This window comes from Oncorhynchus tshawytscha, linkage group LG25 (assembly GCF_018296145.1).
Source record: "Oncorhynchus tshawytscha isolate Ot180627B linkage group LG25, Otsh_v2.0, whole genome shotgun sequence".
Taxonomy (NCBI): Eukaryota; Metazoa; Chordata; class Actinopteri; order Salmoniformes; family Salmonidae; genus Oncorhynchus; species Oncorhynchus tshawytscha.
Genome location: NC_056453.1, coordinates 6,096,424 through 6,124,079, shown reverse-complemented (window position 1 = coordinate 6,124,079; position 27,656 = coordinate 6,096,424). Strand labels below are relative to the sequence as shown.

At 43.3% G+C, this 27,656-nt stretch overlaps 1 protein-coding gene across 3 annotated transcripts in view; it reads left to right on the top strand.

Moving 5' to 3' along the window:
- The first annotated feature begins 4,111 nt into the window (after nucleotides 1–4,111).
- LOC112224100 (mediator of RNA polymerase II transcription subunit 24) overlaps nucleotides 4,112–27,656 on the top strand; it is a 42,356-nt gene continuing 18,811 nt past the window's right edge. The window contains exons 1-20 of one of the 3 annotated variants that reach the window (XM_024387409.2): nucleotides 4,112–4,255; nucleotides 5,019–5,149; nucleotides 5,252–5,334; nucleotides 15,904–15,942; nucleotides 16,059–16,132; nucleotides 16,441–16,664; nucleotides 18,079–18,190; nucleotides 18,295–18,445; nucleotides 18,607–18,720; nucleotides 18,854–18,901; nucleotides 21,196–21,278; nucleotides 21,395–21,481; nucleotides 21,717–21,816; nucleotides 22,124–22,266; nucleotides 22,453–22,490; nucleotides 22,613–22,695; nucleotides 23,084–23,262; nucleotides 23,538–23,637; nucleotides 23,961–24,136; nucleotides 26,252–26,516. In XM_024387409.2, the coding sequence (XP_024243177.1) occupies nucleotides 5,020–5,149; nucleotides 5,252–5,334; nucleotides 15,904–15,942; nucleotides 16,059–16,132; nucleotides 16,441–16,664; nucleotides 18,079–18,190; nucleotides 18,295–18,445; nucleotides 18,607–18,720; nucleotides 18,854–18,901; nucleotides 21,196–21,278; nucleotides 21,395–21,481; nucleotides 21,717–21,816; nucleotides 22,124–22,266; nucleotides 22,453–22,490; nucleotides 22,613–22,695; nucleotides 23,084–23,262; nucleotides 23,538–23,637; nucleotides 23,961–24,136; nucleotides 26,252–26,516 (2,229 nt within the window). In that variant the 5' untranslated portion in view covers nucleotides 4,112–4,255; nucleotide 5,019. Of the gene's footprint in view, nucleotides 4,256–5,018; nucleotides 5,150–5,251; nucleotides 5,335–15,903; nucleotides 15,943–16,058; nucleotides 16,133–16,440; nucleotides 16,665–18,078; nucleotides 18,191–18,294; nucleotides 18,446–18,606; nucleotides 18,721–18,853; nucleotides 18,908–21,192; nucleotides 21,279–21,394; nucleotides 21,482–21,716; nucleotides 21,817–22,123; nucleotides 22,267–22,452; nucleotides 22,491–22,612; nucleotides 22,696–23,083; nucleotides 23,263–23,537; nucleotides 23,638–23,960; nucleotides 24,137–26,251; nucleotides 26,517–27,656 lie in introns of all 3 variants that reach the window. The other 2 variants (XM_024387408.2, XM_024387406.2) reach the window with 2 other exon arrangements.

The window sequence follows — 27,656 nt, the reverse complement described above, 5'->3', positions numbered from 1 at the left end:
GGTTTGTATGGTAACTACGGGCCCTTAGGGATGGGCCACTGACAGAACTAATATGGCGTCTGAGATGGGCACACAGAGGACAGAGGACATTGCTGCTGACAAAGACAAGTGAAACTGGAGACACACAGTGACATGTCCCCACTACTACAGACAAGGACCTTACTGAGAACCCCGAAAAGGAATGTCCCTATTACATAAGAAGTCTATTCTTTCTCACGTCATTCATTCACTCTTTGGTAATCTACTGTGGTAAATTAAATAGTTACATTATGTAAGATATCAGAAAATAACGTGTGGTTTTACATATACCTAAGTATCAAAAGTATCAAAAGGAAATGTAATTGCTAAAATATAAGTATTGAAAGTAAAGTAAAAGTAGAAATAATTTCATATTCCATATACTAAACAAACCAGATGGCACCCTTTTTAAATATGTTTTATTATTTAGGGATAACCAGGGGAACACTCCAACATTCAGACATCATTTACAAACAAAGCATTTGGGTTTAGTGAGTCCGCCAGATCAGAGGCAATAGGGGTGACCAGGGATGTTCTCTTGATAAGTGGGTGAATTGGACCATTTTTCTGTCGTTAGTCATTCAAAATGTAACGAGTACTTTGAGTGTCAGGGAAAATCTATGGAGTAAAAAGTACATTGTTTTCTTCATGAATGAAAAAAACGACTTAAGTAGTTCTTTAAAGTATTTTTACTTAAGTTCTTTACACCACTGGCATTATGTGGGTTGAATACTGTAACAACACAGAATAAAACATATATTCAAGTCCCATGATGGTAGTGACTCTGCTTATCACTTATTAACCATCATTTATTCACATTACTTTACGTTCATAAAATATTTCTATTGTTGGGTATATTACATTTGTTTTATTTGATGACTTTATTATTTCATTCCAAGTCATCATCTCATCTCTATAGAGCTGCAGCCTATGCTTTCTGACAAAAGTCACTATTTTGAAGTAAATAAGGTATACTTTTATGATTGTTGAATACCAACTATCAATCACTTGGATCATGCATTTTCAGGTAGAGATACCTTGTGAACAGTGGAGGCTGGTGGGAGGAGCTATAGGAGGATGGCCTCATTGTAATGGCTGGAGTGGAATCAATGGAACGGAGTCAAACGTGGTTGCCATATGTTTGATGAGTTTGATACCGTTCCATTTATTCCATTCCAGCCATTACAATGAGCCCATCCTCCTATAGTTCCTCCCATTAGCCTCCACTGTTCACAAAGCAACAGCTGCTCTCCACATCCCCCTTCATAATACTCCATTCTTCTGACTCTTCTGGAGCAGGTGTAAAAGAAACACAGACCGGACAAGTAGATGCTTAATGGATTATGGTCATTGTAGTTAATTACCAAGTTTTAAAGCATTACATTATGTACAATATTGGTCCTGTTGGAAACTACAACTCCATACTACATCGCACAGTTCAGGCTATATCTGCTTTATCTCTTGAGAAACAGTGCAAAGCTCAGAAAAAACAGAACAACATGGAATTCAAATAATTTAATCGGTCTGTCTATTAGTTGTTTAAAAAACAAAAAATAACCGACATTTCGGTTAATGGCTCAGAACTAGTAGGCCCATTGTGGCCTTTTTAGTGTGATATGTTACCATTAAATTAGTAATTGTTTATCCATTTCATCTTTTTTTGTTTATCTACACCTAACCTACTGTATTCTCTGTGAGGATTTGTCATAGACACAGACAGATGACACATCTCTGTATCTTTCCTATTATGGCGTTTGTGAGAGCACGTGCAGCCCCATTGAGCCCATCTCCATTTTGAAGTAGTCCATTTTCTTCCTCTACTACTGCTATGAGTTGGTAAACAAACTGAAAGGGTGCCTACTGCCACCTGGAGTGTGTTGTTTGAACATGTATAAAGCCAAGGTTGGCGATTTACTGCCACCTGCAGTTATGGTTGGAATGTTTGTTCACAAGTACAATTCATTGGCTGACCCCTCCTGGTGAACTGGATGGAATTATGTGATCCTTTCTTTAACCCATAGGAAGTCCCACCCAGTTGACTACTTCAACATGTGCAATTCCTCAATGGCACTGCCCATGCTAAAATGGGCTTTCTGGCACTAGAATTGTCTAAGTCTATGTGATTTGTTACTCTAAGCTCTCAGCCAAACCAAAACATGTAATCGTTCTGTGGCAAGGAGCTCATCCAACATACAGTACCAGTCAAAAGTTTGGACACACCTACTCATTCAAGGGTTTTTCTTTATTTTTACTATTTTCTACATTGTAAAATATAACACATATGGAATCATGTAGTAACCAAAAAAGTGTTAAACAAATCAAAATATATTTTAGATTATTTAAAGTAGCCACCCTTTGTCTTGATGACAGCTTTCCACACTCTTGGTATTCTTTCATCCAACTTCACCTGGAATGCTTTTCCAACAGTCTTGAAGGAGTTCCCACATATGCTGAACACTTGTTGGCTGCTTTTCCTTCACTCTGCGGTCCAACTCATCCAAAACTATCTCAGTTGTGTTGAGGTCGGGTGACTGTGGAGGCCAGGTCATCTGATTCAGCACTCCACCACTCTCCTTCTTGGTCAAATAGCCCTTACATAGCCTGGAGGTGTGTTGGGTCATTGTCCTATTGAAAAACAAATGGTAGTCCCACTAATCGCAAACCAGATGGGATGGTGTATCGCTGCAGAATGTTGTGGTAGCCATGCTGGTTAAGTGTGCCTTGAATTCTAAATAAATCACAGACAGTGTCACCAGCAAAGCACCACCACACCATCACACCTCCTCCTCCATGCGTCATGGTGGGAACTACACATGCGGAGATCATCTGTTCACCTACTCTGCGTCTCACAAAGACACGGCGGTTGGAACCAAAAATCTAAATTTGGACTCTTTAGACCAAAGGAGAGATTTCCACAGGTCTAATGCCCATTGCTCATGTTTCTTGGCCCAAGTAAGTCTCTTCTTCTTATTGGTGTCCTTTATTAGTTGTTTCTTTGCAGCAATTCGACCACGAACGCTTGATTCACACAGTCTCCTCTGAACACTTGATGTGGAAATGTGTCTATTACTTGAACTCGTTTATTTGGGCTGGAATTTCTGAGGCTGGTAACTCTAATGAACTTATCCTCTGCAGCAGAGGTAACTCTGGGTCTTCCTTTCATGTGGCGGTCCTTATGAGAGCCAGTTTCATCATTGCGCTTGATGGTTTTTGCAACTGCACTTGAAGAAATGTTCAATGTTCTTGAAATGTTCCACATTGACTGACCTTCATGTCTTAAAGTAATGATGGACTGTCATTTATCTTTGCTTATTTGAGCTGTTCTTGCCATAATATGGACTTGGTCTCGGCTATCTCTTGTATCACCATGCCTATATTGTCACAATACAACAGATTGGCTCAAACGCATGAGGAAAAGAAAGAAATTCCACAAATTAACTTTTAATAAGGCATTTAAATGCATTCCAGGTGACTACCTCATCATACTGGTTGAGAGAATGCCAAGAGTGTGCATAGCTGTCATCAAGGCAAACGGTGGCTGCTTTGAAGAATCTAAAATCTAAAATATATTTTGATTTGTTTTTTTTTCACCTTTATTTAACCAGGTATGCCAGTTGAGAATAAGTTCTCATTTACAAATGCGACCTGGCCAAGATAAAGCAAAGCAGTGCGACAAAAACAACAACACAAAGTTACACATGGGATAAACAAACGCACAGTCAATAACTCATTAGAAAATATGTATAGTGTGTGCAAATGAAGTAAGGAGGTAAAGCAATAAATAGGCCATAGTGGCGAAGTAATTACAATTTAGCAAATAACACTGGAGTGACAGATGTGCAGATAAGGATGTGCAACTAGAAATACTGGTGTGCAAAAGAGCATGATTCCATATGTGTTATTTCTTAGTTTTTATGTCTTCACTATTATTCCACATTGTAGAAAATAGTAAAACATGAAGAAAAACCCTTGAATGACTCGGTGTGGCAAAATTTTTGACTGGTACTGTAAGTGGGAATGTGGTGACCTCTAGTGGCAAAAAAGCGGTGATGACAGGTTTGAACGAAAATAAACCAATGGGCTTGCTGTTTACTCAGAGCTGTTTCTCTTGACCAATCAATGCTAACGATGTTGTTATAGTAGAAAAAAATTGAAAAAGATGGCGTTCATTGTCTTGTAAATCTGACTGAGTACCACGTTAGGCTAACGTTACATTTATACATTCTCGACATTTCATGTGAGTATAAATTTAACTGGTAGTTTATCTAACGTTACGTATATCATAGTATTCATATTGAATACGCCAGGGCTCTCGTTCAACTTCACCCTACCTGCACAGACAGACAGACAGCTAGCTGTAGCTAGCCACTTTGCGGATGAAGACCGATTGCTAGCTTGTCATGTTTTTGGTAGATAATTATATTTCTCAAATGCACATTGTAATACGTGAACAACTGTCTTGCGAACATATTCTACACGGGGGAAAACAATAAACGAGCTAGAAAGTCTCATCCGGTACGGTAAAGTGTGTATGTAGTAGTTATGCCTGGTTCATGGGCATAGCGACGCGTTCCGTGCGCCCGAGCTTTCTCCTTCGCAGATTTCTTCAATACTTTTGTTACTTCTCACCAAAGCAACGATGTTGGTTGTGCGCGGACAAATTCTGTGTGGACAGTGTTAATTCGTATTTTGGAGAAATTACACAACTCTTTAACACTTTGTTTACAACCAGACTGTTTCTGGTTCATGAATGCGTGTCGGATCTGCACTACAAGCGTCATTGCGGTCCGACGCATAGCGCATGAACCAGAGGTACATGCATAGCATCTAAGTCGTAAGCCAGCAGTGTCGACTAGGCACAACTTTGTTGCTAGTTTCACCAAGAAAAACGTACATCATGGAGCTTATATTTCGTAGACATTAACATGTGCAAAAAACTAACTCTTGAATTCCATGTATAAGGCATGTGTTTGATAGATAATGTGTGTGACACTTGTCAGTATGAAGGTGGTCAATTTGAAACAAGCCATCCTCCAGGCTTGGAAGGAGCGCTGGAGCGACTATCAATGGGCCATCAACATCAAAAAGAACTTCCCAAAGGGAGCCACATGGGACTACCTCAACTTGGCAGGTCAGCTGATTTATGTTGATTATCCATATCAATGTTTGGGAAATGGAAAGTCAACAATGAATGTGTATGATTTCATTATTGTTGTATTTCCCTATGTTCCAGAGGCTCTCATGGAGCAGGCAATGATTGGCCCTTCTCCCAACCCGCTCATCTTGTCCTACCTCAAGTATGCCATCAGTTCCCAGGTAAGGTTTACATTTTGAAACCCATATTTTACCATGTACATAACCTCAAAATATACACATATTCCAGGCCATATGTGAAAATTCTAACATTTTGATAAAAGCATGAAACTTGGTTCACTTGTACAGTTTGAGGCCCTGAACATTTTCAGATATGGATCACAAAAACCATCACAAAAACGACTCATGGCAGCCATTTTCCATTCCACCATAACCAAATAATGTATTTTGCGTCATATCTCCTGAACCAAACATGAAAACATAGAACGTGTAACGTCTAACCCTATGTTTTGATGGTCAAGGATTACAATGGTGCCATGTACAACAACATAAACAGTTCAGATTATTATATAATTGTGGAGTACTGGAATACCTTGAAAATCAGACGTTTTCTCAAGTTTGTACTTAAAAGTAGTTGAATTGAAATGAGAGGAGAACAGAAAATGAGGAAATATGTTAATACCAAGATGACGTTTTACCAAGATGGCTTAGCAGTTCAGACGTCATTTGTCCTCGTCTTGTCGTGTCCTATATATATATATATCTCTAACTTTTTTCACATACATTTTATTTTTATTTTCCATCAACTCATCTTCAAAACACTCTCCTGCAACCCGCCTCACCAATTTATATTTATAAAAAAGTATTATTTACCTCAAATCTGTAATCCTCCAAGAAGCTAGGCAGAAACTCCAAGAAGCTAGGCAGAAACTCCAAGAAGCTAGGCAGAAACTCCAAGAAGCTAGGCAGAAACTCCAAGAAGCTAGGCAGAAACTCCAAGAAGCTAGGCAGAAACTCCAAGAAGCTAGGCAGAAACTCCAAGAAGCTAGCCAGAAGCTAGCCCAGAAGCTAGCCCAGAAGCTAATCAGAAGCTAGTTGAGAAGCTAGTTAGCTTCTTTACTGGCAAATCGTTAGTATTAAGCTAACCACGGTTTGTGGTCATCAGCTATCCTTTAGCTCGAAAATCTATCGCCAGTTTTGCGCGGCTCGGAACGGAACATACCGGACCAATTTTTCTCTCCATGTCCCTGGATTTCAACTGCTCTCTGGACATTCATACCCGGATCTCACAGCTAGCTAGCTGCTATCCGTGTGACTATTGGCTTTCGTCGATTCCGGAGCAAACATCAATTATTCCGGAGCTAGCCAGCTCCGTCAATCACTCCTGAGTTCCATCAATCACTCCTGGGCTGCAGTCACCTATCCGGACCCGTTTTACTGCCTACGCGGAGCCCCACCGGGCCTTCACAACTGGACTGCCGACGTTATCTACCCGAAGGATTTCCAGCTGGCTCCTCCGTCGCGACGTTACCTGAATGCCCATCTGCGGCCTGCTAACCGTTAGCTGTCTTACCGGCTGCTATCTGAATAGACAATCGGACAATTTATTTATTTGTATTATTATTATGTTTTCTTCTTGGGCCTCTATAACTATATCTATTGTTTTTATTTTTGTTGTTGTGTGATTTGGATTAATCCCCTCTACCACACAGAACCCCACTAATCTACTGACAGAACGCAAGAGGTGGCTAACAACAGACCTCCATCCTATGCTAGCTTGCTACCGATGACCTGGCTAGCTGTCTAAATTGCCGTGACCCCCAACCAACCTCTCCACTCACTGGACCCTTTTGATCACTCGACTAAGCATGCCTCTCCTTAATGTCAATATGTCTTGTCCATTGCTGTTCTGGTTAGTGTTTATTGGCTTATTTCACTGTAGAGCCTCTAGTCCTGCTCACTATACCTTATCCAACCTATTAGTTCCACCACCCACACATGCAATGACATCTCCTGGTTTCAATGATGATTCTAGAGACTATCTCTCTTCATCACTCAATACCTAGGTTTACCTCCACTGTAGTCACATCCTACCATACCTTTGTCTGTACATTATACCTTGATGCTATTTCATCGCCCCCAGAAACCTCCTTTTACTCTCTGTTCCAGACGTTCTAGACGACCAATTCTTATTGCTTTTAGCCGCACCCTTATTCTACTCCTATGTTCCTCTGGCGATGTAGAGGTGAATCCAGGCCCTGCAGTGCCTAGCTCCACTCCTATTCCCCAGGCGCTCTCTTTTGACGACTTCTGTAACCGTAATAGCCTTGGTTTCATGCATGTTAACATTAGAAGCCTCCTCCCTAAGTTTGTTCTATTCACTGCTTTAGCACACTCTGCCAACCTGGATGTTCTAGCTGTGTCTGAATCCTGGCTTAGGAAGACCACCAAAAATTCAGAAATTTTAATTCCAAACTACAACGTTTTCAGACAAGATAGAACTGCCAAAGCGGGCGGTTTTGCAATCTACTACAAAGATAGCCTGCAGAGTTCTGTCCTACTATCCAGGTCTGTACCCAAACAATTTGAACTTCTACTTTTAAAAATTCACCTCTCTAAAAACAAGTCTCTCACCGTTGCCGCCTGCTATAGACCACCCTCTGCCCCCAGCTGTGCTCTGGACACCATATGTGAACTGATTGCCCCCCATCTATCTTCAGAGCTCGTGCTGCTAGGCGACCTAAACTGGAACATGCTTAACACCCCAGCCATCCTACAATCTAAACTTGATGCCCTCAATCTCACACAAATTATCAATGAACCTACCAGGTACCTCCCCAAAGCCTTAAACACGGGCACCCTCATAGATATCATCCTAACCAACTTCCCCTCTAAATACACCTCTGCTGTCTTCAACCAAGATCTCAGCGATCACTGCCTCATTGCCTGCATCCGTAATGGGTCAGCGGTCAAACGACCTCCACTCATCACTGTAAAATGCTCCCTGAAACACTTCAGCGAGCAGGCCTTTCTGATCGACCTGGCCGGGGTATCCTGGAAGGATATTGATCTCATCCCGTCAGTAGAGGATGCCTGGATATTTTTTTTAAATGCCTTCCTAACCATCTTAAATAAACATGCCCCATTCAAGAAATTTAGAACCAGGAACAGATATAGCCCTTGGTTCTCCCCAGACCTGACTGCCCTTAACCAACACAAAAATCCTATGGCGTTCTGCATTAGCATCGAACAGCCCCGTGATATGCAGCTGTTCAGGGAAGCTAGAAACCATTATACACAGGCAGTTAGAAAAGCCAAGGCTAGCTTTTTCAAGCAGAAATTTGCTTCCTGCAACACTAACTCAAAAAGTTCTGGGACACTGTAAAGTCCATGGAGAATAAGAACACCTCCTCCCAGCTGCCCACTGCACTGAAGATAGGAAACACTGTCACCACTGATAAATCCACCATAATTGAGAATTTCAATAAGCATTTTTCTACGGCTGGCCATGCTTTCCACCTGGCTACTCCTACCCCGGTCAACAGCACTGCACCCCCAACAGCAACTCGCCCAAGCCTTCCCCATTTCTCCTTCTCCCAAATCCATTCAGCCGATGTTCTGAAAGAGCTGCAAAATCTGGACCCCTACAAATCAGCCGGGCTAGACAATCTGGACCCTTTCTTTCTAAAATTATCTGCCGAAATTGTTGCCACCCCTATTACTAGCCTGTTCAACCTCTCTTTCCTGTCGTCTGAGATTCCCAAAGATTGGAAAGTAGCTGCGGTCATCCCTCTCTTCAAAGGGGGGGGACACTCTTGACCCAAACTGCTACAGACCTATATCTATCCTACCGTGCCTTTCTAAGGTCTTCTAAAGCCAAGTCAACAGATTACCGACCATTTCGAATCTCACCATACCTTCTCTGCTATGCAATCTGGTTTCAGAGCTGGTCATGGGTGCACCTCAGCCACGCTCAAGGTCCTAAACGATATCTTAACCGCCATCGATAAGAAACATTACTGTGCAGCCGTATTCCTCGCCTGGTTCACCAACTACTTCTCTGATAGAGTTCAGTGTGTCAAATCGGAGGGTCTGCTGTCCGGACCTCTGGCAGTCTCTATGGGGGTGCCACAGGGTTCAATTCTTGGACTGACTCTCTTCTCTGTATACATCAATGAGGTCGCTCTTGCTGCTGGTGAGTCTCTGATCCACCTCTACGCAGACGACACCCTTCTGTATACTTCCGGCCCTTCTTTGGACACTGTGTTAACAACCCTCCAGGCAAGCTTCAATGCCATACAACTCTCCTTCCGTGGCCTCCAATTGCTCTTAAATACAAGTAAAACTAAATGCATGCTCTTCAACCGATCGCTACCTGCACCTACCCGCCTGTCCAACATCACTACTCTGGACGGCTCTGACTTAGAATACGTGGACAACTACAAATACTTAGGTGTCTGGTTAGACTGTAAACTCTCCTTCCAAACCCATATCAAACATCTCCAATCCAAAGTTAAATCTAGAATTGGCTTCCTATTTCGCAACAAGCATCCTTCACTCATGCTGCCAAACATACCCTTGTAAAACTGACCATCCTACCAATCCTCGACTTTGGCGATGTCATTTACAAAATAGCCTCCAATACCCTACTCAACAAATTGGATGCAGTCTATCACAGTGCAATCCGTTTTGTCACCAAAGCCCCATATACTACCCACCATTGCGACCTGTACGCTCTCGTTGGCTGGCCCTTGCTTCATACTCGTCGCCAAACCCACTGGCTCCATGTCATCTACAAGATCCTGCTAGGTAAAGTCCCCCCTTATCTCAGCTCGCTGGTCACCATAGCATCTCCCACCTGTAGCACACGCTCCAGCAGGTATATCTCTCTAGTCACCCCCAAAACCAATTCTTTCTTTGGCCGCCTCTCCTTCCAGTTCTCTGCTGCCAATGACTGGAACGAACTACAAAAATCTCTGAAACTGGAAACACTTATCTCCCTCACTAGCTTTAAGCACCAACTGTCAGAGCAGCTCACAGATTACTGCACCTGTACATAGCCCACCTATAATTTAGCCCAAACAACTACCTCTTTCCCAACTGTATTTAATTTATTTATTTTGCTCCTTTGCACCCCATTATTTGTATTTCTACTTTGCACATTCTTCCATTGCAAAACTACCATTCCAGTGTTTTACTTGCTATATTGTATTTACTTTGCCACCAAGGCCTTTTTTGCCTTTACCTCCCTTCTCACCTCATTTGCTCACATTGTGTATATAGACTTGTTTATACTGTATTATTGACTGTATGTTTGTTTTACTCCATGTGTAACTCTGTCATTGTATCTGTCGAACTGCTATGCTTTATCTTGGCCAGGTCGCAATTGTAAATGAGAACTTGTTCTCAACTTGCCTACCTGGTTAAATAAAGGTAAAATAAAAAATATGAAAAATATTAGAAAAATGCCTTGGTGTAGCGAATTAATTTCCATGCAGACTACAGAGTTGTATTTCGTCATGTGCTTCACGTTCTGGTTGCCAGGCGCACTCGCTCATTCCACCCACACTGCCACTCAGACAGGCAGGTACAGAACTGACTGATTAGCCGCCAAACGTCACATTGATAACTAAAATGCCAGGCAAGTATAGATTCATTCTTGCCTGGCGGGATATTGATGTTTATGAGTGGGTTTTGCCAGACCCGACCAGGGATGTAGTGGAGGGTAAATGACGTTTACGCACCTTTGTTATTTTGTTCATTATCGTTAACACACTTATTGCATTTCCAGTGTTGCTCAAGGCTTCTTGATCTGAGTTCTAATCGCGCCTAACTCTGAACGAGTGACGGATTCATGTATGCTTGTTATATTCGCCAGCTCCCCCGGTTTTACCTTGTTACCAGCGCATTCATTCACCACTTTGTCAAACGGGAAACTCTACCGTGTCAACAGAAATCCCCCAAACAAAAACCCTCTGACTCACGGAGAATGAGTAAATAGTCAGTGATATTTCAATCAGATGTCTAGCCAGCTAGATAGATCAAACATAGAAAGGCTTGAGAAAGGCTCAAACCTAGAAAGAAACCCTAGAGGTGAACCAGACTGAGGTGTGGCCTGTCCTCTTCTGGCTGTGCTGGGTGGAGGTTATAAGAGTACATGGCCATTTTAAGGCCAGATTGTTCTTCAAGATGTTCACATGTTCATAGATGACCGGCAGGGTCAAATAATAATCACAGTGGTTGTAGAGGGCAACCGGTCAGTACCTCAGGAGTAATGTCAATTGGCTTTTTATAGCCGAGCAGAGAGTCGGAGAGACTCCGGGACAAGGTAGCACGTCCGGTGAACAGGTCAGGGTTCCCTCGCCGCAGGCAGAACAGTTGAAACTGGAGCAGCAGCACGACCAGGTGGACTGGGGACAGCAAGGAGTCATCAGGCCAGGTAGTCCTGAGCCATGATCCTAGGGCTCATGTCCTCCGGGAGGGAGGGAGACAAAATTAGAGGGAGCATACTTAAATTCACACAGGACACCAGATAAGGAGAATTACACCAGATATAACAGACTGACCCTAGCCCCCTGGCACATAGACTATTGCAGCATATATACTGGAGACATGCAGTGGGTCAAGGGACACTGTGGCCCAGTCCGACGATACCCCCGGACAGGGCCAACCAGGCAGGATACAACCACACCCACCTTGCCAAAGCACAGCCCCCACACCACTAGAGGGATATCAATGGGCCACGAATCAACTACTCTGAGACAAGGCTGAGTATAGCCCACAAAGATCTCCTCCACCCCACAAGCCCGAGGGGGCGCAATACCAGACAGGAAGATCACATCTGTAACTCAACTCACTCAAGTGATGCACCCCTCCTAGGGACGACATGGAAGAGCACTAGTAAGCCAGTGACTCAGCCCCTGTAATAGGATCAGAGTCGGAGAATCCCAGTGGAGAGCGGAGCCGGCCAGGCAGAAACAGCAAGGGCAGTGCGTCACTCCAGTGTCTTGCCATTCACCTTCGCAACCCTTGGCCAGACTACACTCAATCATAGGACCTACTGAAGAGATTAGTCTTCAGTAAGGACTTTAAGGTCGAGACCGAGTTTGCGTCTTCACATGAATAGGCAGATCATTCCATAGAAATTGAGCTCTATAGGAGAAAGCCCTGCCTCCAGCTGTTTGCTCAGAAATTCTAGGGACAATAAGGAGGCCTGCGCCTTGTGACTGAAGCATTTTGTATACATTATTTGTCTTCAGGAACGCAGTTAGTTGCTGCGCAACAGCTTTTCCAAAAAATATTGAGAGGAATGGGAGATTCGATATAGGCCGATTAGTTTAAAGAAATATTTTCCGGGTTAAGGTTTGGCTTTTTCAAGAGAGGCTTTAATACTGGATAGGGAGCCATTTGTATTGTTCAATAGGAGGGCTAAGCACCGGAAGTAGCTCTTTCGGTTCAACTGAGCTTTGGAGAAATACGCAGTCTGTAATTATTTTTTTAATGATCATGATCTTTTCATCGAAGTTTGAATTTATCACTGCTGAAGTGAAAGCTAAGATCTGTTGAATGCTGCTTTTTAGTTCGCTTTGCGACAGGATTAAAAATACATTTTGGATTGTTCTTATTCTTCTCAATTAGGTTGTAAAAATAGGATGACCGAGCAGCAGTGAGGGCTCTTCGATATTGCATGGTACTGTCTTTCCAAGTTAGTTGCAACGGAAATGAGAGCGCCATTTCCGTTCCAATTTTTTGGGAAGCTTTCTTCAGGGCTCTGGTATTTTCTGTATACCAGGGAGCAAATTTCTTGTGCCCAATGTTTTGTTTTTAGGGATTTGACTGCATCCTAGGGTATTAGGCAAGGTTAAATTAAGATCCTCAGTTAAGTGGTTAACCAATTTTTGTACGCCAATGTCCTTGGGTAGGTGGAGGGAGTCTGGAAGGGCATCTAGGAATCTTTGGGTTGTCTGAGAATTTATAGCATGGCTTTTGATGATCCTTGGTTGGGGTCTGAGCAGATTATTTGTTGTGATTGCAAACGTAATAAAATGTTGGTCCGATAGTCCAGGATTCTGAGGAAAAACATTAAGATCCACAACATTTATTCTACGGGACAAAACTAGGTCCCGAGTATGACTCTGGCAGTGAGTAGGTCCGGAGACACGTTGGACAAAACTCACTGAGTCTGATGGCACCGAAAGCCTTTTGGAGTGGGTCTGTGGACTTTTCCATGTGAATATTGAAGTCACCAAAAATGTGAATATCTGCCATGACTACAAGGTCTGATTTAGTTATTCAGGGAACTCGGTGAGGAACGCTGTATACGGCCCAGGAGTCCAGTAAAGAGTAGCTATAAAAAGTGATTGACTGGGCTGCATATATTTCATGACTAGAAGCTCAAAAGACAGTATTTTTTTCTGTAAATTGCAATTTGCTCTCATAAGTGTTAGCAACACCTCTGCCTTTGCAGGATGCACAGGGCTATGGTCACTAGTGTAACCAGGAGGTGAGGCCTCATTTAACACAGTAAATTCATCAGGCTTAAGCCATGTTTCAGTCAGGCCGATCACTTCAAGATTATGATGTTTTGGTACCCTTTCCCAGATCTGTGCCTCGACACAATCCTTTCTCCGAGCTCTGCGGACAATTTCTTCGACCTAATGGCTTGGTTTTTCCAATCAAGTTGTAGAAACATCTCAAGGATGATCATTGGAAACAGGATGCATCTGAGCTCAATTTCAAGTCTCATAGCAAATGGTCTGAATACTTATGTTAAGGTATCAGTTTTTATTTTGAATACATTAGTAAATGTTTCTAAACCACTGTCATTATGGGGTATAGTGTGTAGATTGATGAGGGAGGGGGGAAATGATTTAATCAATTTTAGAATAAGGCTGTAATGTAACAAAATGTGAAAAAAAGTTGATCTGAATACTTTCCGAATGCACTGTACAGTAGTGTGTTCTGTGGGTGTCACTGAGTAGGCTGATACACCATTTCATGGGGCCACAATCTAAAGGTTAGGCCAGGGTTTCGCAAACCCGGTCCTGGGGCCCCCCCCTGGGTGCACATTTTTTGACCTAGCACTACACAGCTGAATCAAATAATCAATGCTTGATGATGAGTTGGTTATTTGAATCAGCTGTGTGTAGTACTAGGGCAAAAAACAAAACGTACACCTAGGGTGGGCCCCAGGACCGAGTACACCTAGGGTGGGCCCCAGGACCGAGTTTGGGAAACCCTGGGTTAGACTGTACAGTGCAATATGATTGCCCAATGCACACAATAGACTGACTTTGACTGTGGAAAATCACCTTCAATGTCCTGCAATAAGAGCTAAGACGCTAATACTTGTTTATACTCTTGAGAATTGTTTTCTGTTTGTGTCACTGAGTACGCTGATAATCCGTAGCTAAGGCTGTATAGTGCATAGAAGTATGGCCCCAATGCAATTATGCTGTCTAATACTTCCACAGTTGGATTTCAACAGTTTTTTGTCAAACTAATGAATCATTGTATTTCATTTGAAATGATGTAACAACATTCCAATCTAGTCCAAGTTGGCATGATTTCCCTGTGTGTATTTGCTTTGCTTTCAATGAGGGAGGTTTTTTTTTTTTTTAAGGCAAACTGCAAATTCTACTTTTGTGACTAATCGTTATTGTGGCTAGATTTCAGCAGGAGGAAGGACACAACTTTAGCAAACGTATAGATATGTATTATGTAGAACAAACATGCCTCTGATTCTAAGGAATCATGTCAGTTCTGTTAATGGCATTTCTATCTGCACTGTACCAAAACGTTTTTGTACTAAATATGCCCACTGAGCTGTAGAAGATCCCCGCTCTGCCCATCGCTTGTCTGTCTGGAAAGCTTCCTCAACTGAAAACGTGTGGTGGGCAGGGTCGGCCCAGGCTGACCCCACCCACAGCCCATACCGCCCAATCCGTGGCGAGGGGTTTCTCTAGCGGTTAGAGCGTTTGACCAGTAACTGAAAGGTCGCTAGTTCAAATCCCAGAGTTGACAAGGTGCAAAATCGGTTGATATGCCCTTGAGCAATTAATCTTAATTGCCCCAGAGTCACTGTTGATAATTGCAGACCCTGGCCGTTACCCCATTCTCCAAGGGTGTCTCATGGAGAGTGAGATATAGGATAAACACCTACCCAAATGAATATTATAAAATCTGTGTCCAGATTTTTTCAAAGGCCTTCCTGTGTTCCATGAATTTGCACAGTATACACTTTCACAACCAGCGGCAAGACGACAGCTGAAATAATATTATTTTGCATACGTTGTCAGAAAGTGATTTTATTGGAGTTCTTCCCATTGTTTCCCATGGCACTTGACCATTTTATATAATAATCGGAACTGTTTCTGGTGTACATGGCACCGTTGTAATCATTGACCAGCAAAACATAGTTGCAAACCTCACCCTTTCTGTGTTATCATGTTTGGTTCAGGAGATATTACACAAAATAAATGTTTTTGTTATGACGGAGTGGAAAATGGTCAGGGGGAGGCATTTCTGCGATGGCTCCATATCTGAAAATGTTCAGGGCCCCAAACAGTACAAATGTACTAAGTTTCATGCTTTTATGAAAAAGTGAACATATCACGTTTCATATTGCTTGGACTAATATAAGATCTGTCTTTTGGTTGTCATATTGAAGGGTTAATCTGCATATTCTTCCCATGGTAGGCAAGACAGTGTAGGAGATTTGCTGGTGAAAAGTGACAAAAGGTGTTTGATTTATGCACAATTATTATTAATGGAAGCCATTTATTTCCTCAGATGGTCTCTTATTCAAGTGTACTCTTAGCCATCAGTAAGGTGAGTTGGGTTCCTCTTTCTGTCACTCTGGCCAATAACAACTGTCTGACTGCTACCAGACATGCATGCTTTCATCGGGTGACAACTTGTCTGACATGCTCCTTTTTTTCCCGAAGTTTGATGACTTCTCCAGAGAGCTCTGCGTCAAGTCCCTGTTGGAGATCATGGACATGTTCTGCCACCGTCTCAGGTACTACACACTTGCTATATCCCGTCCCACTCCCATCCTGTTATATTCTTCCTTCCTTTAAATTTGACAATGGTGTTAGCCCTAGAAAATGTTTCATCCTGGCTCTGCTCAGAAAGAGATGCAACTTTCTTTTTTTTGTGTTAAATATGGTTGAAGCACTAATAGTTATGAGTCTGCTGGTTGAATGATTATCTCAGAGCGTCAGAGAGCGAGTGCATTTCTGACATCAAGTCATCTTTCACATTGAAAAATAATACCCCAGAATAATCCCAAACATCAATTCTAACCCCATCCACCCTCCATCCCAGCTGCCACGGGAAGGCGGAGGAGTGCATCGGGCTGTGCCGGGCCCTTCTGGGTGTGGTAGTGTGGCTCCTGACGGGCTGCGCCTGCTACTGCGAGAGGCTCAGGGAGCTGGGGCCGTCGGCCAGCACAGAAGCCAACCTGAGGGCCTGCCTGGAGAGGCTAAGGGAGTTGGTGAACAGCCAGAAGAACAGGGCCCTAGTCCACATCGCTCGCCTGGAGGACCAAGGTCAGTTGGGGGATACAGAATCTTCTAAGAGGTTGTCCTATAACTAAACTCAGCAAAAAAAAAAGTGTCCCTTTCAAAGGACCCTTTGAAAGATAATTCATAAAAATCCAAATAACTTCACAGATCTTCATTGTAAAGGGTTTAAACACTGTTTTCCATGCTTTAATTTAATCAACATGCACCTGTGGAACGGTTGTTAAGACACTAACAGCTTACAGACGGTAGGTAATTAAGGTCACAGTTAAGAAAACTTAGGACACTAAAGAGGCCTTTCTACTGACTCTGAAAAATGCCAAAAGAAAGATACCCTGGGTCCCTGCTCATCTGCATGAAGGTGCCTTATGCATGCTGCAAGGAGGCATGAGGACTGCAGATGTGGCCAGGGCAACAAATTGCAATGTCTGTACTGTGAGATGCCTAAGACAGCGCTACAGGGAGACAGGACGGACAGCTGATCATCCTCGCAGTGGCAGACCACGTGTAACAATACCTGCACATGATCGGTACATCCGAACATCACACCTGCAGGACAGGTACAGGATGGCAACAACAACTCCCAGAGTTACACCAGGAATGCACAATCCCTCCATCAGTGCTCAGACTGTCCGCAGTAGGCTGTGAGGTTGGACTGAGGGCTTGTAGGCCTGTTGGCAGGTCCTCACCAGACATCACCGGCAACACCGTCCCCTATGGACACAAACCCACCGTTGTTGGACCAGACAGGACTGGCAAAAAGTCCTCTTCACTGACGAGTTGCGGTTTTGTCTCACCAAGGTTGTTGGTCGGATTTGCATATATCGTCAAAGGAATGCGCGTTACATCAAGGCCTGTACTCTGGAGCGGGATTGATTTGGAGGTGGAGGGTCCGTCATGGTCTGGGGCGTTGTGTCACAGCATCATCGGACTGAGCTTGTCATTGCCTGCAATCTCAATGCTGTGCGTTACAGGGAAGACCTCCTCCCTCATGTGGTACCCTTCCTGCAGGCTCATCCTGACATGACCCTCCAGCATGACGATGCCACTAGCCATAATGCTCGTTCTGTGCGTGATTTCCTGCAAGACAGGAATGTCAGTGTTCTGGTGCAGTCTGAGGAGGAGATGCACTGCAGTATTTAATGCAGCTGGTGGCCACACCAGATACTGACTGTTACTTTTGATTTTGACCCCCCCCCTTTGTTCAGGGACACATTATTCCATTTCTGTTATCTGTTGTTGAATCTTGTTACCTATATTTACACAAAATAAATGCAGTTGACAGTGAGAGGATGTTTTTTTTTTGCTGAGTTCACATGTAGTTAGCTGCATATTACTTTGATTAAACTGAAATAACAATGTATTCATATTGTTGTAGCGTTTGATTTGATTGAATTTCATTGGTATGTTTGACTCCACATCATATGATATGTTTCCAAAGCTTCCTGGACCAATGTGGAGCAAGCTTTGATCAAAGTGACAGAGGGGCTCAACAGTCTGACCAATCAGACACTGAGAGGCAAGCTGGAGGAGTGCATTTCACTGGTGAAGAGGTGAGAATGTAGCACTTATGGGGTACACGCCAATGGCCTTTGTAAACAATAATTGAAGCCACAATGGCTGTTTTTATAATCATCTGACCAATCTTCCCCCTCAGTATTCCTACGATTCTGTCTGAACAGTCAGACCCCCCGCACCACTCGTTGTTCCCGTCGGTCCACGCCTTCATCATGCTGGAAGGAACCATGAACCTGACAGGGGAGACTCAGCCACTGGTGGAGCAGCTCATGATGATCAAGAGGATGCAGGTGAGCCTTAATTGGTCTAGAGTTAACGTATGCAAAGCATATGCAACTTTCACTTTGAGTTTCGCTTTTAGTTGAGGGAAGTTGTAAATCCATTTACTTCCTGAATTGACTGAATTGAAATGGAATATTGACCCCCAAGCCCGGTGCATTCCCCTGTGCAGCGTATCCCTGCACCGCTCTTTGTGTTGGAGATCTGGAAGGCGTGTTTCACTGGCCTCATCGAGTCACCAGAGGGCACCGAGGAGCTCAAGTGGACCGCCTTCACCTTCCTTAAGGTACTTCTCACAATGAATGCCAGATAGTTACAGTATATAAATGTTTCATGGTCCTTGGAGCAAGCATTTGAATGTTTTCTTTTCATTGGAGCCCATGAGATGTCACCATCTTACTGACCATCCTCATCTCTAGATCCCCCAGGTTCTCCTCAGGCTAAAGAAGTATCCCCAGGGTGAGAAGGTACAGGTATAGTACTGAGTTATTCTCTTTACATCCAAAACAATCAATGGTTATAAGATCTGTTTCAAGTGTATTTACTAGTAATATACATTGGAAATATGAAAGGGGTAATCGAGGGGCTATGCATTCTGTGGAAAATAATAGACGACAACTAACCATGCACGGAGTTGCATTATTATCCTGAGAACGCAGAGAGCCCAGAGTTGGTTATCCCTTTTATACCAAGGCTGTAATTGAACACATTTGCTGGTAGAAATGCTTTCCAAAGCTCACTGAAGTAGCTAGCAAGTTTATGGGATAGCTGCAGTAGTTGCCTTGGTAACCAAACAGACTTGCTAGCTTGGTTAACCAAGCCGTCCGTCCTAGCTTGCTATTATGAAAATCGAATTAAGCAATGCCAGTAATATTTTCAATTAGATTTTTTTTGCTTTCATAAGCAGCTCAAACATAGAAGATGTAAGAATGAACTTCATAGCCATTGAATTATGCCGTGTATTGTAGGGCAATAATGCACGCTCTAGAACAGGGGAGGTACTGCAGGGAGTCTGCAGACAGATGGATAAATAAATGAAACCACAAACGTTATTGAATACAGGGCTGACCACTTTTGAAGATACCTTGGAGTGAGATCTCTCCTGAATGTGGGAGTATGGGCGTCCCGTCCTTGGAAAAATACAGTTTTAAAGCTAATATCCTGCAATTCATATTTTCACATGGCCCATGACCAGGGTGGAATCAAATGTTTTAAAAATCACAGGTCAAGTGTATTTAGGATTCTTTTAAAGTTGAATATACACTTAAAACACACCGACTTGGTTTGAAGTTACTTTGAAATGATTTGGGCATGAAATTTAGAGTATGCTCTCTGGGGAACATATAATTATGTTGGTTTTTGGTCAGAAAATGCTAATATGAATGGTTGGTTGAAGTGGCTAACCATAGGATGGTTTGCACTCTCTCCTTGTCCATAAGAAAAGCATGGAAATATGTCCTTCATTTGGGTGAACTATCCCTTTTTAAAATAGGACCGTAGAAAAAAGAATCCTGCCGAGAGGTAGCTCCCCGAGGGGGTTGGCCATCCCTGATCTATGTTTCCCAAATACTGGGGGTTTGAATATGTTCATCTGACAAATTATCCCACATTCAAGAAAAATCTAATGAATATCACTCTTCAGGTGGCTGAGGCTGATTTGCAAAACCTTGCCATCTTGCCTACATCAGCAAGCTCTTTTATTTCTGCCTAGCAGCTTGTGCACAGTACAAAAATGACAAACTAGGATAAGGGGCATTTCAATCTAGCCTATTCTCATTTTATTACTGTCTATCTTCATCACTGTCCAGCACTCCCTCAAAAAAGATTTCTATATTTTCAAAGACACACGTTGGCATTAGATTTAAAATAACCTAATTACACCAGCAAAATTGGTTGGAAGTGAAATGATACAACTATGGGGAATAACAGTAGTGTTCTTGCTGAGATGAGCACACTAATTAGTCTATAGTTTAGCCCATGGTAGGGGAATTGTTCTTATGACTTACATCAGCTATTGTGAAAGGTCAAATAAATGAAAAGGATAATAAAATCTCCTGAAGACCAGATGAGACAGCCTGCTCCTACACCCAACCCAACATATATTTCACTGTATTGTTGTCCCCACTAGAATCAATTACACAATCTGTTGGAGCAAAATAATGTTCATCATACAGTTATACAAGTCAGGTCAGAATTCCTGCTCATGCTGCCTTTTCCTTGTTACAGACTAATGGACCTAGTGCTGAATTGCAAATGAGCACATGGGGTGAATAATGTGGCCTTGCTGCTCTTAAGATAATTTAGTTCATAAACTGTGATCAGCGGCGAACGAGCGTGCCTGTCCAGTCTGCCGTGGCAGCTCTAATTTTTTTTGAAAAGCTTGTGATTTCAAAACAATTTGGTGGTTCAGTTGAAAAGCTAACGCACTGAATATACACTGTATATCCGAAAATAAAAGCAGTAGGCCTACTTTTTCCAATGTTAGAAATAAGAGACGTGACGTGTGAAGAGGGTCTCACGCCCAATGTGTGGAAGTCGGCCTCACTGTTGAATATTATTAACAGCAGATTAAACAACCTTTGGCAAAAGGATCCGTGGGAGAAGTCTAAAGTGTCTAATACAATACCACGCTGTCATTATTAATTTACAATTTATGTAACAATACCATGGTATAATACTCAATATTAATCACCATATGAATGTAGGATAGTGAAGAGTGCTGGTCTCTGTCTTGACATGCATTATGGTCAATCTGCAGCAGGACTTCATGGATGACGTGAACATTGCCTTTGAGTACCTGCTGAAGCTCACACCATTGCTGGACAAGGCGGACCAGAGATGCAAGTGAGTGATAATGGAAAACTGAACAGAGGAAGCATTATGTTATAAGCATGTTTATAACACTCGGACAGGTTATACAGTGTCTGGCAAGCTTTTTACTCTGTGTCTGTTTTTTACAGCTGCGACTGTCTAAGTATGCTACTGCAGGAGTGCAACAAGCTGTCTCTCCTGTCGGACTCCAACACGACCAACCTCACTTCTAAACGGTACGGGTAGTCATCATGCCCCTTCATATGTGTAACATCACTGAAATAGAATGATACAGTATAAATGCATCAAGTTTGCCACTAATATCTTTCATTCTGTCTCCTCCTCTCTTTCCTATCACTACATTATTCTTTCTCTCTTTGCTTGTCTGTCAGTGTCTTGCTCTCCTTCTTTCACTCTTCTCTGTTTCCCCCTTTCTCTTGTGTGTAACTGTTTCTTGAGGGCTGAGAACAGGGAGTATGCTCCACGGCTAAAGACTGCAGAAAACGCCAACATCCAGCCCAACCCAGGCCTCATCCTGCGAGCCGAGCCCACTGTCACCAACATCCTCAAGGTCCTCGTTCTCCCCATGCCAACCCTACCTAGCTTTACAGTCAGCGGGAGGTTCTATTTCAACTTGTCTAATAGAAACGCTTGTTGTCGTTTTCCATTTCAAAATGTTTAGCTACAGTGTGCCAAAATGAACACGATGCTGACTTTTATCCTTTACTATATCCCTGAATAATTACTGATGTAAAGACAGTTAGTTCACCTCATCATAAAGCTATCCCAGAGCTCCAACTTTTGCAAAACAACTTCCAGGTCACCCATATCACACTCTCATTACTGTGTTCTATGTCGGTCTTCTCCTTTTGTGTTAGACGGTGGACGCAGACCACTCCAAGTCTCCAGAGGGCCTTCTGGGGGTGCTGGGACACATGCTCTCTGGGAAGAGCCTGGACCTCCTCCTGGCTGCTGCCGCAGCCACGGGAAAGCTCAAGTCCTTCGCCCGGAAGTTCATCAAGTGAGACACACATCAAGCCATTAATAGTCCATCAGGACTGTTCAATACAATTTATTGACAGACTCAAACCATATTACTGTGGAGTCTTTTTTTTTTTTAAAGGGCAAAATGGGAAAATATACATGATGTAAGATGGGGACAGTGTTTAAGGAGATTATTTATTGATGCTCGGTCTTTGCTTCTCAGGCTGAATGAGTTTCCGAAGCACATCAGTGGAGAAGGATGTGAGTACATGAGTGTTGCTGAGTATGGGACTTTCTGAATAACATTTAACATTACGAGTGTGGGAGTTTTTAAAACTGATTTGATTTTGACATGGAGTCTTTTTTTTTCTACCTTGTTGTAGCCAAGTCGGCCTCAGTGCGAGCCCTGCTGTTCGACATCTCCTTCCTCATGCTGTGTCACGTGGTGCAGACCTACGGATCAGAGGTTGGTCTCACACCTAGTACTAACGCTATCTATGTAAGTGATCTAGGTCCGTATTCAGGAAGTGTCTCAGAGCAGGAGAGCTGAACTAGGATCAGCCCCCCCCGTTCACTTCTCCTGTAGATTTTGCATCATTGTCCAGCTTTTTCAGCACAGCTCCACTAGGTGGCCAAAACACGCAATCGCTTTCTGCTTGTGCTATCTGAATAGCACAGCTGTGATGTCTTTGCCACATTTCTATGATGGGTAATATGACTCATGTTACATAAGTTTCATGGTCAGAACCTGTCCCTGGTAGATTTATATCATAGCTAAATAAAACAACAAATTATAAAACAATATCCCCCGCTCCATATTATTATACCATATGACTCTGTTGTGACCCCTCCAGGTGATCCTGTCGGATCCCAGCCCCTCGGGGGAGACCCCGTTCTTTGAGACGTGGCTGCAGACCTGCATGCCAGAAGAGGGCAAGACCCTGAACCCAGACCACCCCTGCTTCAGGCCCGAGTCTGGCAAGGTTGAGAGCCTGGTGGCCCTCCTCAACAACTCCTCTGAGATGAAGCTAGTGTGAGTGATGGGGTTCTATCTTTTCACTCTAGGGTCAGAATCAGACTGGAATTCAGTGTTTCTCTGCTGCTGGGTTAAAAAAGAAGAGGAAGAAGTTGAAATGTTGTCCACCATGTTCAAATTTCTCTTTTTGAGGAGCATAATTTAAACCAGTGGGGGGGAAAAACATTATTTAAACTGGAGCCCTTTGTGCACCATCTCTTATCCTTCCTTAAATCTATTTATTGGCATTGTTTTCTTGAATCTGTACCGATTTATCTACCACTGTGTGTCAGTCAGATGAAGTGGCACGAGATTTGCCTCAGCACGCCGGCAGCCATCTTGGAGGTGTTGAATGCCTGGGAGAATGGCGTGCTCTCTGTGGAGGCTGTACAGGTGAGTCCCGTCTTATGTGTCGTCTATTTTGTCCTACTTTGAGCTCAATACTACGTAGACAGTGAAACGTTGAATCACAGAAGTGAACTTGCTCTTGACAGTGGAAAATGATTGGTCATAGTGTGTAGGTCTAAATGGCTCTGCTGACATAATGGTTAGAGCTTGCATGTATTTAATTTTTGGTCTCTTCCTCATTTAAACCATTCATAAAGTTAATTGTGGCCCGGAAGCATGTGCAGAGGTCACACACACTCACTCGTCTTCCCCTCTTCTCCTTTTTCTTTCTCCTCTTGCTCTCTCTCGCTCCCCACTCCCGATTGTAGAAGATAACAGACAACATCAAGGGCAAGGTATGCAGCATGGCTATCTGTGCTGTGGCCTGGCTGGTAGCCCATGTGAGGATGCTGGGCCTGGATGAGAGGGAGAAGCCCCAGACCATGATCCGCCAGCTCATGACCCCGCTGTATGGGGAGAACACTCTGCAGTTCTACAATGAACGGTACACACACTAGACTTGGGTGTCAAATACGGTGCCTTCGGAAAGTATTCAGACCCTTTGACTTTTTCCACATTTTGTTACGTTACAGCCTTATTCTAAAATTAAATAAATACAAATCCTCAGCAATCTACACACTACCCCATAATGACAAAGCAAACTTTGCACACAAAAAAGCCTATTTACGTAAGTATTCAGACTCCTTGCTATGAGAGTAGAAATTGAGCTCAGGTGCATCCTGTTTCCATTGATCATCCTTTCTACAACTTGATTGGAGTCCACCTGTGGTAAATTCAATTGATTGGACATGATTTGGAAAGGCACACACCAGTCTATATAAGGTCCTGCAGTTGACAGTGCATGTCAGCAAAAACCAAGCCACGAGGTCGAAAGAATTGTCCGTAGAGCTCCGAGACAGGATTGTGTCGAGGCACAGATCTGGGGAAGGGTACCAAAACATTTCTGGAGCATTGAAGGTCTCCAAGAACACAGTGGTCTCCATCACCACCAAGACTCTTCTTAGAGCTGGCCTCCCGGACAAATTGAGCTTTCGAGGTAGAAGGGCCTTGGTCAGGGATGGTCACTCTGACAGAGTTCTAGAGTTCCTCTGTGGAGTTGGGAGAACCTTCCAGAAGGACCATCTCTGCAGCACTCCAACAATCAGGCCTTTATGGTAGAGTAGCCAGACGGAAGCCAATCCTAATAAAAAGGTGCATGACAGCCCGTTTGGAGTTTGTCAAAATTCACCTAAAGACTGACCATGAGAAACAAGATTCTCTGGTCTGATGAAACCAAGATTGAACTCTGGCTTGAATGACAAGCGTCACATCTGGAGAAAACCGAGCATCATCCCTACGGTGAATCATGGTGGTGGCAGCAGCATCATGCTGTGGGTATGTTTTCAGCGGCAGGGACTGGGAGACTAGTCAGGATCGAGGGAAAGATGAACAGAGCAAAGTACAGAGAGATCCTTGAGGAAAACCTGCTCCAGAGCACTCAGGACCTCAGACTGGGTGAAGGTTCATCTTCCAACAGGACAATGACCCTAAGCACACAGCCAAGACAACGCAGGAGTGGCTTCGGGACAATGTCCTTGAGTGGCCCAGCCAGAGCCCGAACTTGAACCCGATTGAACATCTCTGGAGAGACCTGACAGCTGTGCAGCAACGCTCCCCATCCAACCTGACAGAGCTTGAGAGGATCTGCAGAAAAGAATGGGAGAAACTCCCCAAATACAGGTGTGCCAAGCTTGTAGAGTCATACCCAAGAAGACTTGAGGCTGTACTCACTGCCAAAGGTGCTTCAACAAAGTACTTAGTAAAGGGTCTGAGTACTTTCTTTTTAATACATTTCTAAAAAAGTTGTTTTGCTTCATCATTAAGGGCTGTTGTGTGTAGATTGATGAGGGGGGGCGGAAACAATTGAATCAATTTTAGAATAAGGCTGTAACTTAACAAAATGTGTACGTCGATGGGTCTGAATACTTTCCAAAGGCACTGTACATGTATTTGATTATTTGTTATTTAAATACTACTTTTCTGTGTATTAGTATTTTCTTATGTGGCCTGAATCAACTATTGGAAGAATTTTCAAATGTCCTATAAATGGCCTACTATTTGAAAGTTTTTTCAAATACTTATTTCAAATACTATTTTCAAAACCTTTGTTAAATATATGGGAGTGTATTTGAGTATTTCCAAATGCATTCCAATACTCAACTACTTGTCTTTTCAAATATAACATCACAATACTTTGAAAAGTATGTGAAAGTAATTGATATATTTGAAATAGTATTTGAACCGAGGCCTGACACGCACACAGCTCTACACATGCACTGCCACTGGACAATGTTTTTGAACAACCAAAGCATTAGCCTGATTATTTAGCCACTGAGCAGATGTCTAATCAACCAGACAAATTCTAGTTAACACTGACGTTTTAAAATGGGGTCAGCCGATGATGACGGGAACGGATTGAATGATTTGTATCACCTTCCTTAGTGTTCAACCCGTTTCACATTGTAATCAGGCAACTCTCATAATTCACCACCAATGTATAGCAACCAGACTGAAAATCGCACAAGCTCATTAACCCTTCATCTCTCCCTCCCTCCCCCAGGGTGGTGATCATGAGTTCCATCCTGGAGAACATGTGTGCTGACGTATTCCAGCAGACAGGCCTGGCCCTGCGGCCGCCCATGGAGGGCCAGGAGCCCATCCCCTACCGCAACCTGCTCTCGGCCAAGGAGCCCATCCATGAGGCCCTCCGCAAGCAATTCCGCTCGGTGCTGTGGAAGGGCTGGGTGGACAGCGGCGCGCTACACCTCTTTGAGAGCCTGCTGCACACAGGAGGGGTGTTCTGGTTCACCAACAACCTGGTCAAGGTTAGTGAATGTTATGAGATGGGGTGGGGGTAAAGGGGCGGTTGACCTGTACGACAGTGGAGTTACTGTACTTTGGTCTTTTGGAAACCTTGCAAGGAGACAATGGGCTACGATTTCTTTTGATGTGTTTTCACGCCTACAAGATTTATCAAAGATGGAGCACTAGTTAGACATTGTTATGCTTAATGTCTTACAGCACAACATGAATTAGACATTTTTTTCCTACTTTTTTTTCTACTTTGACAAAAGTAATCAAATAGCCTATTAGCAAGCATAGCTAAACTAGTTTTGACTAATGCAGATGCACTTAATTTACACATCAAATGGAAAGAACAGGGATGCAAACTAGTCACCTTTCTGCAATTTGCCGTTTTGAATCCAAAATAGGTGACATACGTGATTCATGTAGATCCGATGAGAAGTTTGGGGGGGGGGGTTTGGATCACTACTGGCTGTAAGTGTAGTGATGCACATTGGGAGTAATACTGGCTGTATCCAAGGTTCAGCCAATTGTTCAAATAACAGAATGCAGCACAGCACACAACTGAAGAGAGAAGACAGCTTGCTAGTTACAGCATCAGCACACAACTGAGGAGAGAAGACAGCTTGCTAGTTACAGCATCAGCACACAACTAAGGAGAGAAGACAGCTTGCTAGTTACAGCATCAGCACACAACTAAGGAGAGAAGAGACAGCTTGCTAGTTACAGCATCAGCACACAACTGAAGAGAGACAGCTTGCTAGTTACAGCATCAGCACACAACTGAAGAGAGACAGCTTGCTAGTTACAGCATCAGCACACGACTGAAGAGAGACAGCTTGCTAGTTACAGCATCAGCACACAACTGAGGAGAGACAGCTTGCTAGTTACAGCATCAGCACACAACTGAAGAGAGACAGCTTGCTAGTTACAGCATCAGCACACAACTGAAGAGAGACAGCTTGCTAGTTACAGCATCAGCACACAACTGAAGAGAGACAGCTTGCTAGTTACAGCATCAGCACACGACTGAAGAGAGACAGCTTGCTAGTTACAGCATCAGCACACAACTGAGGAGAGACAGCTTGCTAGTTACAGCATCAGCACGCAACTGAGGAGAGACAGCTTGCTAGTTACAGCATCAGCACGCAACTGAGGAG